At 50.1% G+C, this 13,518-nt stretch overlaps 1 protein-coding gene and 1 pseudogene across 1 annotated transcript in view; both read left to right on the top strand.

The window, feature by feature from the left end:
* The first annotated feature begins 611 nt into the window (after positions 1 to 611).
* LOC123862854 (transcription cofactor vestigial-like protein 1) lies at positions 612 to 2,909 on the top strand (annotated as a pseudogene).
* Positions 2,910 to 6,636: 3,727 nt separating this feature from the next.
* The window catches only part of SLC12A8 (solute carrier family 12 member 8), a 123,734-nt gene continuing 116,852 nt past the window's right edge, over positions 6,637 to 13,518 (top strand). The window contains exons 1-3 of the mRNA XM_045902092.2: positions 6,637 to 6,645; positions 7,264 to 7,410; positions 11,194 to 11,385. Coding sequence (XP_045758048.1) covers positions 6,637 to 6,645; positions 7,264 to 7,410; positions 11,194 to 11,385 — 348 coding nt within the window. The remainder of the gene's footprint in view (positions 6,646 to 7,263; positions 7,411 to 11,193; positions 11,386 to 13,518) is intronic.

Genomic DNA, 13,518 nt, shown 5'->3' with positions numbered 1-13,518 from the left:
GGAGATTCTCTAGTCAAAGGAGAAAGATGTCTCTCTCTGAACTAAGACACCCAGCAGGCAGCCGTGGTGTGGCCAGTGTGGGGTGCAGGCCCCCGGGCTTGGAGGGCAAGGCCTGGCTTCTTCCCAGTCCTGGGAGCCATGGAAGGAAAACTGTTGCCAGCACAGAGGGGCATGTGCCTCGGGGCCCTGCCAGGCTGTGGGGCCCCAGGAAAGATAGGCACTGACCCCCGGTCTGAGGGGTTTTGTTTCTTACTCATCTTTGTGTTCTCAGTCTCCACCTCTGCTTCCAAGTGGACGCCATACCAGGCACGGCCACTTCCCTTCCCCACAGCCCATTACGTCTGTGTCAGAGAATGTTGAGTGAGACTTTTGTTATTCTGGAATTGACGACTGGGGCCCAAATCTGAGGACAAGGAGATTCTAAGAGAGTTTTCCATTGCTGGGACCAGACCTCTCCCCTGGGGGCTTAACGAGATGGCCCAGAACTGGAGCGGCTCGCCAGTGGGCCAGGCAGCCCTGGCCATCATGACGCACCTTGGCCCAGCCGGGCCAGAGCATCTTTCTGTCTCAGGTGGTGGGCAGGAATTAGGCTGTCACCTGTGTCACTTACCATGGAAGAAATAAGGAAGATAGCTGTTCAGCTGCAGAGACCTATAAAGACTGAGTGGAATTCCCAGGTGTTCTTTTTTTTATGTTATGTTAGTCACCATACAATACTTCATTAGTTTTTGATGTAATGTTCCATGACTCATTGTTTGTGCATAACACCCAGTGCTCCATGCAATATGTGCCCTCTTTAATACCCATCACCAGGCTCACCCCCCACCCCCGAAACCCTCAGTTTGCTTCCCGGAGTCCATAGTCTCTCATGATTTGTCTCCCCCTGATTTCCCCCCCTTCATTTTTCCCTTCCTTCTCCTAATGTCCTCCATGCTATTCCTTATGTTCCACAAGTAAGTGAAACCATATGGATAATTGACTTTCTCTGCTTGACTTATTTCACTTAGCATAATCTCCTCCAGTCCCAACCATGTTGATGTAAAAGTTGGGTATTCATCCTTTCTGATGGCTGAGTAATATTCCATTGTATATATGGACCACATCTTCTTTATCCATTCATCTGTCGAAGGGCATCTCGGCTCCTTCCACAGTTTGGCTATTGTGGACATTGCCGCTATAAACATTGGGGTGCATATGGCCCTTCTTTTCACTACATCTGTGTCTTTGGGGTAAATACCCAGTAGTGCAATTGCTGGGTCATAGGGTAGCTCTATTTTTAAGTTTTTGAAGAACCTCCACACTGTTTTCCAAAGTGGCTGTACCAACTTGCATTCCCACCAACAGTGTAAGAGGGTTCCCCTTTCTCCACAACCCCTCCAACATTTGTTGTTTCCTGCCTTGTTAATTTTTGCCATTCTAACTCGTGTGAGGTGGTATCTCAATGTAGTTTTGATTTTAATTTCCCTGATGGCTAATGATGTTGAGCATTTTTTCATGTGTCTGTTAGCCATTTGTATGTCTTCTTCAGAGAAGTGTCTGTTCCTGTCTTCTGCCCATGTTTTGACTTGATTATTTGTTTTTTGAGAAGTTCTTTATAGATCTTGGATACCAGCCCTTTATCTGTAGTGTCATTTGCAAATATCTTCTCCCATTCTGTGGGTTGCCTCTTTGTTTTGTTGACTGTTTCCTTTGCTGTGCAGAAACTTTTTATCTTGATGAAATCTCAGTAGTTCATTTTTGCTTTTGTTTCCCTTGCCTTTGGGGACATGTCTTGAAAGAAGTTGCTGTGGCCGATGTCAAAGAGGTTACTGCCTATGTTCTCCTCTAGGATTTTGATAGATTCCTGTCTCACATTTAGGTCTTTCATCCATTTTGAGTTTATCTTTAGCATGGCATTAGAGAATGGTTGAATTTCATTCTTCTGTATATAGCTGTCCAATTTTCCCAGCACCATTTGTTGAAGAGACTGTTTTATTTTTCCATTGGATACTTTTTCCTGCTTTGTCAAAGATTAGTTGACCACATTGTTGAGGGTCCATTTCTGGGCTCTCTATTCTGTTCCATTGATCTATGTGTCTGTTTTTGTGCCAGTACCATGCTATCTTGGTGATCACAGCTTTGTAATATAGCTTGAAATCAGGCAATGTGATGCCCCCAACTTTGTTTTTCATTTTCAACATTTCCTTGGTGATCCAGGTGTTCTTTTCATCTATTTCCAAGGGGACATTGACAACATAGTGGGTGATCACTTCTCCATGGCTCTGAGCCATGTCAAGAGCCCCCAGGGTTTGAGCCCTTGAGCCAGAGTGAAGATGTGATTCTGAGGAATGAGAGTGACATGCCTCCAAATCAGTGGTGTTTCTCTTCTCAATGGACAAAGCCATAGACAGAGTATCTTTTGCCTATGGTACCACCAACTGCAGCTTGAATGGGCCTGGTCCCATGGCTTTGGATCAGTACCCAGTGTCCTGGGCAGGGAGCCCCTCCATTCCGTCTGGTGAGCTGTGCCATTTTCCCTCCCTAGCCAGGCCCAGCTTCCCAGAGCCTGGGTACTCTCACACCTACTCCACTGGGCATGTGGTGCCCGAGTCCCAGGCCCATGGGAAAGATGAGACCTTCCTAAGTCTCCTCCAGGAAGACATTACCTGGCCCATCCTCAGGAATCTGCAGTGTGGGAGGATTGCAACTCTGGCCAGATTGCTGGAAGCACAGGATTCCTCTTCAGTCCGTCTCCTCGCTCAGCCGGCTGGAGGGAAATTATCTCCCCCCAGATCGTGGACCTGCTAGTGCCAGTGTTGCAAGTGCAAAAAGCCAGTCCCCACAGAGAAGAAACCTGTTCTTTTATTAAACTTCAGTTTCAAGAAGAGAATTCCTTTTTTTCTAACCTTGCTCATGGTTTTCTACTGTGAATCTAGACGGGTCTAGAGACTGCACCATCCTTGTCTCTTTTCACCATCAAAGAGGACTGGGTCAGGAACAAGTTTCTGTTCCCCTGAAAATTGTGCATTCCCTTCCTTGGCACCAATGTCCCATGGCAGGGCTTCTCAAACTAAGGGAATCCCCAGCATTTGGTTAAAACTGCAGTTCAGGGGTGGGGACCATGGAGGCTTGCTTGTTCATTTCACCCTCCCTGCACAGACTGTCCTCCCACTTAGAAATCACAGTCCTCTTACCCTCTACCTGCAGGGTCTTTCAAACCAGGACTGACCACGTGGTATCCTATGGGGTTGTCTCATTTTGCCAACTGAGTGGAGATACCAGGAGCAGTCTGAAGCTTCGTGCCTTACCCAGACTGTGGTCAACTTCACTTCTGCCTCTACCAAAACCAAAATGAAAGTGGGATGGGCAAGACCCATTGAGAAAAGGTTGAGGCTGGGCATTCCTTGCATCCTCAAAGTCAGGAAAGAGACTGAAAGTCTCAGAAGCCCCTCACAAATGAAACACTGTCACTTGGAAATTTTGATGCTTCAGTTCTAAAAAAAAAAAAAAAAAAAAAAGTGATTCCAAATGGAATTGTTGAGAAATCTAAGATCTAACTTATTGGAAGTGAGTTAGCAAACTGCCCCATCCTAAGCTGGGCCTAGAGTAAGTTCTGTGCCCAGAGCATTTCTGAGATGCATGAGTTTCTGTCTGCCTCACTCTGAGGATGAGAACTCTGGCATCTGACACCCCACAGATGTTCATCTGGACTTTGGCAATACCTTACAGCCTTCCACAGGGGGGCCCAGCTGGCTTCTACAAACAACGTAACCTTTCCTTTAGCTATCTAACTGTTAAGTGACATCTGGGAACTCTTAGCTTTTTTTTCTGGCACAGAACTGTTGGGGCCACCCATGTGGATCCCCACAGCATCTCAGGCAAATTGGAGATGAAAGACAAGACTTGGTCCCTGACATGGCAGCAGGACCTCCCTGCAAATGGTCCCAGAGAAAATGACAAATTTCTCCAAATCATCCATTTCTCCAGTCTGGTAGACAGCCTTATGTCCCATGTGAGCATGGCACTTAGTCTGGGGCAACCTCAGGGGCCCCCCTGTCGGTGTTGTGCATTGCAGCACCCCACTTGCTTCTGTGGAATAGCTCAGAGGCTGAATAATAAGAGTACTTTTTTGTACTTAAAAAAAAAAAAAGCTAGCTCAGAGCTGGTCCAGTTGTCACCTGCCATAACCCCAGCTCTTCTGCATCCTCCTTCCCCCAGTGATAGAAATGACCAGGTAGAGGGCAAAGGGGGAGTCTGTGAGTCATGGCCTTTGTGGTAGGGCATATCTGAGATGGGAGGGAGTTGGGTGTGAGCTTCCAGAGCGTGGGGGAGAAGCTGACCTTCTATTCCCCGGTTCGACGTCTGCTTGGGCTGCCAGCCTATGGCGCTGCCGTCAGCCTATCTGAGCAGAAGCAAAGGGGAATGGGAAAAGCTGGCAGGACAGAGAGGCAGCAGGGTTATAGCTTGGTATGGGGGGAAAGCCACACATCAGGACTTGTTTCAGAATTGTACCAGCTGTGGGCCAAGCAGTCACTCGCGAGGTGGCTGGTTTGAGTTGTCTAGCCAGTAGTCTCCGGGAAAGTCTGCCGTGGGGCAGTAGCAGAGGCTGGGGTTGGGGAGAGGCACCCCTTCAGTGGAGCAGCTTCAGGATGTGGTGGAGGGAGAGGCGTGAAGGATGGACACCAGTGCCGCTCCTATGTAGATGCCCAGGACAGCACGTCAGTGCAGGGGGCCTGGGAAACAGCCCTTGGCGTCTCTATGTTACCTACTTAACAGTTCCTTCCACGGTTCCCTGTCTCATCCGCTTTCCCTTTTTCTGTGCTTTTCTTTCTTCTTCCTTCTCTCTCTCTCTCTCCCTGGACTTTTGCTGGTATCTCTCTAAGAACATCAGGGTTGCAACCTTGGGGTCAAACGCAGGTTCTTCCTACTGGTCTCTGACAAGCAAGCGGGCTCTGGGAAGACTGAGTTGCATTCTTTTGTCACTTGGTAAAAAAAAAAAAAAAAAGGTAGGCACATTCTCCTAAGCATCCTGAGAAGCTGTCATGGTCTGGCCACCAAACTCATTTTAAACCATTTATACTTTCATTCTCAGGGTGCCGAGTCTCCTAAAGTTTCTGCCTTATTTGGGAACCCCCTTTCAGGCTGATTTAGTCCAGTGGGATCCCGGGAGTAAAAGGTTCTCGGATGCCGTTAGGTTAACAAACACGGACACAAAGCAGCCTTCAGGGTGGACAGGCGAAGTTGGCATGGAAGACGAATACAGTTTCTAACTTCCCGGTGGGAGACCCATGGGGAAGGCAGATGCCTGCGTCATGAAGCAAAGTTCAGGGTGTTAGAAATGGGAACCTAAAGAATTGACTTTTAGGAAAGACAAGGGCAAATCACCGGAGGTGCAGGGCTAAGTACATATGTTATAGTCCGGCGTGGGGGATTCAAACCCAGCCGTGGACTCCCGGCAGTCCCAGCTCTCCTCCCAGCGTCCTCCCTCCACTCCACACTGGGGCCCTCTCCCTGTCTGCCTCCCGGGGGTGTTATGAGGATCAAAGGAGAAGGTGGGTGTGGAAGGTGAAAGCACTCTCTAAATTGCTAAGTTGCTGAGAGCTGCCATTGTCATTGCTGTTTCTAATAAAGAACAGACCTAAAACAGGCCATGGTGGGAAACTGAGCCCAAGTAGAGACGGGAAGTTGGGCCAACTCCTGATTTTGGAGATTAGGGTTCACCCAACTGGTCCCGTGGTACCGTTTGTTCAAGGATGAGAATAGGTCAGCAGAGTCTTCGCTCTGAGCCACGATCACTGTTCTCACATTTGTTGACTTTCAGGAGATCCCTTGTCTGTGGCTTGTGAAAGAAGGATGGACAGGAACACGCACAGATAAAAGGAGCTCCGGCTGGCCTCGGGGACGGGCAGGGGATGCCAGGGGGTCTGAAGTCTTGACTGACGGCCCTGATGATTTTTTGAGGCCCTTTCTTGATCTGTGAGGGCATGATACAAGGAGAGAGGAGGGGACGGGCTCCTCTCCTTTGGTTTTGACCCAGGCCAGTGGGCCTGAGCCTTTATGCTCGATCGTGGGTGCCTCCATTGCTCTCAGCCATTCGGGAGCCAGGCCCCAGTGACTCTTCCCAGACTCTTGATTTTTCTGCCTTCTCACTGTGTTTAGAGATCACCCACATGCTCGGTTAGACTCCCTGCGCACACAGCTTCAGAGTTGGGGCCCCCCCGCCCCTGCAAGGTGAGAGTCCTTCGTCCCTGCTGTGGTGTGAGGTGCTGGAGGATTCCTGACATGTGTATGTGCACCGCCAGCCCTGAGCAAGAGTGGTTCCCAGCGCCGGCGGCTACTAGTTGTCTTTAAGCCATTTTAGTATTTCCACAAGCTTTAGTTTCTTCAGCAGAGTTCCCATTCGAGGGTTTTGTTAAAGTGCCTTTGTTATTTCTGAACTGGAAAAATAAAGAAGGCATGTGTTTAACCACTTATAAAGCTCTGATTCTAAACAACTGCCCAATGATGCCTTAGAATCCTGGGGGTGGGGTGGAGGGGGCTCGGAGGTCCCTGGGACAGCAGGGTCCAGTCAGGAAAGCGCAACTGCGCCAGGTGTTTTAAACAGAGGGGATTCAATAGCAGAATTCATCACGGCGGTGTTAGGGACAGAGACGCAAAATGCCAAAAGTCAGTCTAGCTGAAGATGAGTGACTGCTGGAAGCTGCTCCCCCCACCCCACCCCCCTGGGACGGGAGGACTGAGAGGGGGAGTGTTATACGCAACTAATGAGTCGTTGAACATTATATCAAAAATTAATGATGTACTCTATGTTGGCCAATTGAATAAAAAAAGAAAAAAGAAAGAAAGAAAGTGGCCCTACCCAGAGCTCATGACCGCTGCCTGAGCTGGAGCCCAGGATCCCACACTCGCTAGAAGCACTCCTACCTACCTTCCAGAGGCCAGAACGGTCACCTGGCCACACCCACCTGCAAAGAGGCTGGGAGGTGTAGTCTGCTGAGTGGCTGGAAGGAAAGGGAACCGACCCACTGGCCAACTCATCTCTGCCATGTGGATAGAGGAGTCACCGTCAGGAGAGAACAGAAACCCTTCGGCAGCAACAGCCTCTAAGACCCTGTGCGTGCGTGTGCGCGCACACACACACACACACACACGCCTGCCCTGCACAGTAAGGTGGGCGGATTGGAAAGCTGGGTTCCGCTAGCCCCCTCTGTTCCACTGCCCTTCCCTTCCCCTCGCTGGCGCTCTGCAGTGAGGCTAGCTGAATTCTGTGTGCTCTGTTTTCAGGGGGCCCTGGCCCAGCGCCAGCCCTGGTGGAAGAGCCAGCTGTTCGTCCGGGAGCCAGTGCTGTTTGGGACCTGGGATGGTGTGTTCACGTCTTGCATGATCAACATTTTTGGGGTTGTCCTTTTCTTGAGGACTGGCTGGCTGGTGGTGAGTGACAAGGTGGTGGCCCTGCAGTTTCTCGCGGGCCCGTGACATGGAAAGCCCTGTGCTCTTGGTCATTCCGCAGCTCAGGCGCCAGATTCCCGAACCACGGATGCTCCAGAGCACGAAACAAGAAGCAAGCACATGGCATAGTTAGCACTGCTATTTAAACGAGAATCCTGAGAACCTAGGCCTCAGACAAAGGCTCCGAGGGAAGCTTCACCATGGATTTCAGTTATAGGAACTCAGAAATAGAAATAGAGCACAGAAGTCAGGGCACATCATGGATGGAACTGGGGGTGGATCAGAGAAGGCAGACTGGTGGCAACTTTGCCTCCAGTTGGTGACCCTCTCCAGCTTTCCTGGTGTTCTTTAACTTGACTCGTGCCCTCTTGGTGGCACCAGGTCCTCCATCCACACGGTCACCTTCCCCTGCAACCACAGACCCCATGTGTAAGGCTGCACATAGCCGTGCTGGGTCAGAGGTGCGTGAGATGGGGGGGGTGCAGTTTGCTTCTTCCATACAGAGAACAAAGGCCTCTTCTTTGTGTCTTCTGTGAAGGCATCTTGGGACCTTCCGAGCAGATATGTGTCCTGAGCAGGGGTCTGAGCCCTTCACACGGGGCCTTTTCCCTGGGACTTCTGTAAACTAAACAGGCTGCTCGAAACTAAGTGTAACCAGTCAGGAATTACGGACGAGCACCTGCTGTGTTCCAGGCTCTACTATGTGATTACAGAATAGAAGGCCCTGTTCCCCACCCTGGTGAGCGAACAGCCCTGCTGGGTAGATTTCACAGCAGGAATCCAAGTGACGTCTCAAGGCCGTGTGGGCTCCCTCAGGAGTCGAACAGGCTGTGAATGTATGGTTGCTAAGGGGTTCAGGAAAGTTTCCTGGAGGAGACATGGTTCCGCCAGGCTCTGGAAGGTGAGCTGGATTGCACGGGTGAAAGAGAAAGCAGGCCATTCAAAGTGTGGAATGTATTAGTCAGGGTTCTTCAGAGAAACAGAGCCAGTACCAATAGGAGACACATATCTGTAAGAGATATATAGGACATCCTATATATGATTGTGGGGTCTGGCGAGTCCTAGTGAGACTCAGGTAAGAACTGAGGTTGCAGGCTTGAGGCCAAAGAATTTCTGTGTTGCAGTCTGGCTACAGAATTCTTTCTTCTCTGAGAAACCTCAGTCTTTGCTGTTAAAACTTTCAACAGTTTGGACGAGGCCCACCCGCATTAGGGAGGGTAATCTCTTATATCTAAAGCCTACTGACTGTAAATGTTATTCACAGCAAAAATACATTTACAGCAATATCTAGACTGCTGTTTGATTAAACAAATGGTCACCATAGCCCATCCAAGTTGACACAGAAAATTAACCATCCCATGGGCAAATTCTGGGGGAGTAAAGGTGCACTGTAGAGGTGTATGTGGTTCTCAGCCTCTCAGGAGGCCTGGGTGTTGCCACACCTTCCTGAGCTCTTGCTCCACTCTGTACATAGGTCCTTAGCTCAGGGTTCAGCCTTAGTCATGGCCTGGGTGGGTCTGAATTTTTTTTTTTTTTTTTTTTAGCATATGGAAAGCTTAAAGTAGAATCAGCAACCTCCCTAGCATGGATGTTAAGAATTCAGGCCTCTTACATCCCTCCCAAACTTACAGGGGCTCCTGCTTACAAAAACCCAAAGTCTCCAGCTTGGACTCCTTGTCCTGCAGGCAGATTTAGGCATCTGGGATCCACCTCTGCTTTTGTCCCTTCCTAAAGGCCACCTCACTGCCCAGAACCTCTCCAGCCTGCGTCCAAGGGAGGCCCGTCAATCTGACTGCTGTGGCAGAGGAAGGCCCGGCCAGTGACAGCTGGGCCTCTGGTCTCTGCTTCATGCAGGGGGTAGTTATGGAATGGTAGAAAGAGAAAAAGTTAAGCTCTCTATTTTTTTTTAAGTATGCTCCACATCCCACGTGGGGCTCAAACTTACCACCCGGAGATCAAGAGTTGCACGCTCTACCGACTGAGCCAGACAGGCGCCCCTAAGCTCTCTATATGGATTCTTAAGTCTTTAAGGGCCTCTTCTTAACCCTCCCACTGGGCTATTTTTTTTGAGAAATGGCTATCCAGAAATGTCGGTCCCATCCCCAAAGTGAAGGTACAAGTCGCGTTACATTTTCTATTGCTGCATAACACATGACTCCAATAACTAGTAGCATACGGCAAAAATGTGTATTATCTTATAGTTGCTGTGGTCCAGGGACCCAGCTGCAGCTTAGCCGGGTGCCTCTGGCTTGGGGTCTCTGCTGGGGATGCCGCCAGGCTGTCTGTCAGGGCCGCCATCCCACCTGAAGGCTCTGCCTCCGAGGATCTGCTTCCAAAATCACCTGCGGGGCTGTCGGCCCGTGGGCCTCTTCCTAGGGCTGCTTCCCTACCTGCAGCTGACTTCCCGGGGCTGAGCAACCTATGAGACAGCGTGCACCCAAGACGAGAGCCAGGGTCTTTTAATACCCTCATCTCAGAAGCGATTTCCCTTTACTTCTGCAGTGTTCAATTCATCCAAAGTGAGTCACCAGGTCCAACCCCAACTCGAGGGGAGGAGATTACACAGGGCATGCGCGCGAGGGGCTGGGGGGCTGGGGGGGCGAGGCGGGTGGCCTGACTTGGAGGCTGCCTAGCACACAAATACATCGGCTTGCCCTGAAGTGATCTCTGTTTGTCGGCTCTGGCATTCATTTTACCTGAAAAATTGCATTTGATCCTGGAAAAAAAGGCAAATGTGAAATGGCAAAAATAAGATAGAACTTCTAGAAGGTGGCATAAAACTCGAGTCAGGAGACGTCATGCCAGATGATTTTCAAATCGACAATGTGAACCCTAAAGAATAATTTGGCAGCTCGCTTATGACTTGGAAAATGTTAAAGTGGCAGTTTTGGTATGAAAACTCAAAGATTGGTGCAGGATATCTTTTTTTTTTTTTTTTTTTTAAGATTTTGTTTGTTTATTTGAGATGAGAGAGAGCACAAGCTGGGGGCAGTGGGAGAGGGAGAAGCAGACTCACTGCTGAGCAGGGAGCCTGATATGGGGCTCGATCCCAGGATCCTGAGATCATGACCTGAGCCGAAGGCAGACACTTAACTGACTGAGCCACCCAGGTGCCCCACAGGATATCTTATTATCACATGCAAACAATTTGAAAGCATGAACAGAGAAAGAAAATAGTTATTCTATAATTTCATTAAAAAATATAAAATCCGCAAAAGAAGAAACTGAATAAAGGCTAATAAAACATCATCCCGCTCTCATGGCACTCCCAGCGCAGAGGTAAAGCTGGGCTAGGAAGCGGACCCAGTATGATAAGTACTGTGGTACTTCTAAGTACCTGGATACTTATAAGAGTACTGTAAGAGCCGGAGGAAGCCCCTCACTACTGAGCCTTAAGTGAAGCTGTCAAGGAGGTGGCGTGAGCAGGAAAGGCATGGTGAGGAAGAGCATGGGACTTCCGGCCAAGGCATGGGGATGAGGACTGGGGGGTGGAGAGGGGCGGATTAGGAGGGGCCTCGTGAGTGCCCTATTGGTGGTGGGGAGTCATTGAAGGGCTTGAAGCAAGGACGTTGTCCTTCATCTGGAATTTCTTCCAGGCCTCACTCTTGTGGACTGCCTCAGTCCTTTCCCGGTGCCTCACCTCTGCCCGGCTCTTCGTCCTCCACCCCTGTGGCAGCCCTGGGGGACTTGGGGGGAGGTGGTCAGTGCTCCTGGGAGGGCCTCCTGTCCTAAGCTCTGACCTTGCTGCTTGCTGTTCTGTTGCAGGGAAACACAGGAGTGCTCCTGGGCATGTTTCTGGTGTCCTTCGTCGTCCTAGTGGCCCTCATCACTGTGCTGTCTGGCGTCGGTGTCGGGGAGCAGTGTGGTGTTGGCAGCGGGGGCGTCTACGCGATGATCTCCTCGGTCCTCGGCGGGCAGACCGGAGGCACCGTTGGGCTGCTGTACGTGTTCGGACAGGTGAGCCTGGGCAGCTGGGGCAGGGGAGCTGGGCCCGGAGGCCATCAGCATGTGGGATCTGTTGCCTGGCTTGGCTGTTAGCCACCATCTTCTCATCCACATTCCCGTTGGATCTGGGGAGAGGCAAGGTGGGGCAGTTGCCCCCATTTTATAGAGGGGCAGATGGGGGCTCTGAGAGGAACTCAGAGAGCCTCGCCCTCTGTCCAGGGCCCTGACCCAGAGTCCGGTGCTCCTTCCTCCCCACCTCTGGTGCCTCGTGCAGTCCTGATTTGCCCTGGAATGCAGGGCCTGTGCTGGGACTGTTCTTGCTGCCTGTTCTAGGGAGGGGAGTGCAGAACAGTGGCCAGAGCCCACGTGGCAGCCAGGTAGCCCCATCCCTGGGGCACTTCCGTGCTGAAGAAGGGACATTTTACCTTCCTGACTTCCCTGGAAGCGGGCACTTCTCAGATGAGCTGGAGCTCTGGGCTCATTGATCGCTTGCTGGCCTTGTGGGGGAAGGCCAGCCGAGAGCCCCTGTGTGGGCGCCCTGTCTGAGAAGGGGGATCCTAACGGGGGAGGTGGTGTGGCGGGACGCGGGCTCTCAGAACACCGGGGAGCGGGGAGCAGGGAGAAGGGCGTGCGGAGGCTTATTTAGCTGAAACACAGGGGCGGTGACCTAATGCTGAGGACACAAAGCACAGGCTTTAAGAAGCGGCTCTTTGTCAGCACTTGTTGGCTTGAAAAAGGCTTTTATGTTGGTGCAAAGGGTGGTGGGTGGTTGAGAAAACAGTTTAAAGGAAAGAATTTGTCTAAGTAAGAGTACAAGAGTCTCCTCAAAGAAAGCATAGGTTTTATTTCTTTTATTTTTCTTTTTCAGCAGCAGGAACAGGGTATTTTAGCCTAAGTACATCTGATTCTCCAACAGCACAAAGGTGTGTGCGTGTGTGTGTGTGTGTGTGTGTGTGTGTGTGTGTGACATGCCTGGAAGGCAGAGAGATTGTCACTGCACTCTTAAAAACCACTTGCCTTTTTACGCCTAGTAGTTTGGGAGGTGAGTGGTAAATGCCCAGTTTACTTTATTACCCTGGGGATTTGTCTATTGGATTTTTACTTCTGTGCTATCTCATAGGCAAGCAGGTTGTAGCCCCACTCTCTGGGGAGACCAGCTTGCCCGTGGTGGCAGCAGATGCCAGGACAGGGGACCAGCGGGAGGTGGGAGGGGGAGAGGGAGCTGGGATGTTGAGTGTTTTCCCTGTGCTGGCAGTTGCTGTTTGGGCCTTTGGGCCTTGGTCAGAAACACTGCGCCCCTGTGGTCAGCGTCCTCAGCATGCCTCTCCTTCGCCTGCAGCTGACCTTGGGCTGGGCTATCTGATCAGGGTGCGGGTGCTGCATAATCCCTTTTACATGCTATTGCATTCAGTTTGCTGGGGTTTTGTTGAGGAATTTGGCACATGTATTCATGAGGGATATTGGTCTGTAGTTTTCTTGTGATATCTTTGTCTAGTTTTGTATCATGATAAAGCTGGCCTAATAGAATGAGTTGGGAGGTGCTCCCTCCTCTTCTGTTTTTTGGGAAGAGTTTCTAAAGGATTGGTGTTAATCCTTCTTTAAATGTTTGGTAAAGTTTAGTGGTGAAACCATCTGGTCCCAGGCTTTTCTTTGTAGGAAGTTTTCTTTCTTTTTTTTTTTTTAAAGAGTTACTTATTTGAGAGAGAGAGAGAGAGAGTGCGTGAGAGCAGGGGAAGGGTGGAGGGAGAGGGAGAGGGAGACTCTCAAGCAGACGCCCTGCTGAGTGGGGAGCCCCATGAGATCATGACCTGAGCTGAAGTCAAGAGTTGGCCGCTTAACTGACTGAGCCACCCAGGCGCCCCTGTAGGAAGTTTTTGATAACTAATTCAATCTCTTTACTTACATAGGCATATTCCGATTTTCTATGTCTTCCTAAGTCAGTTTTGGTAGTTTGTGTCTAGGAATTTGTCCATTTCATCTCAGTTATATAATTTATTGGCATATAATTGTTCATAGATTCCTTATAATCCTTTTACTTTTTGTAAGATTCGTGGTAGTGTCTTTCCTTTCATTCCTGATTTTAATCATTTGAGACTTTTCTCCCTTTTTTTTAGTCAGGCTAGTTAAAAGCTTGACTGCAAAGAA

The sequence above is a fragment of the Mirounga angustirostris genome, unplaced genomic scaffold (genome assembly GCF_029215605.1).
Source record: "Mirounga angustirostris isolate CCGP_5_RB_7025 unplaced genomic scaffold, mMirAng1.0.hap1 SCAF_1, whole genome shotgun sequence".
In the NCBI taxonomy this organism is placed as follows: Eukaryota; Metazoa; Chordata; class Mammalia; order Carnivora; family Phocidae; genus Mirounga; species Mirounga angustirostris.
Note: the sequence above shows the minus strand (reverse complement) of the source record. Positions and strands in the feature narration are given on the sequence as shown.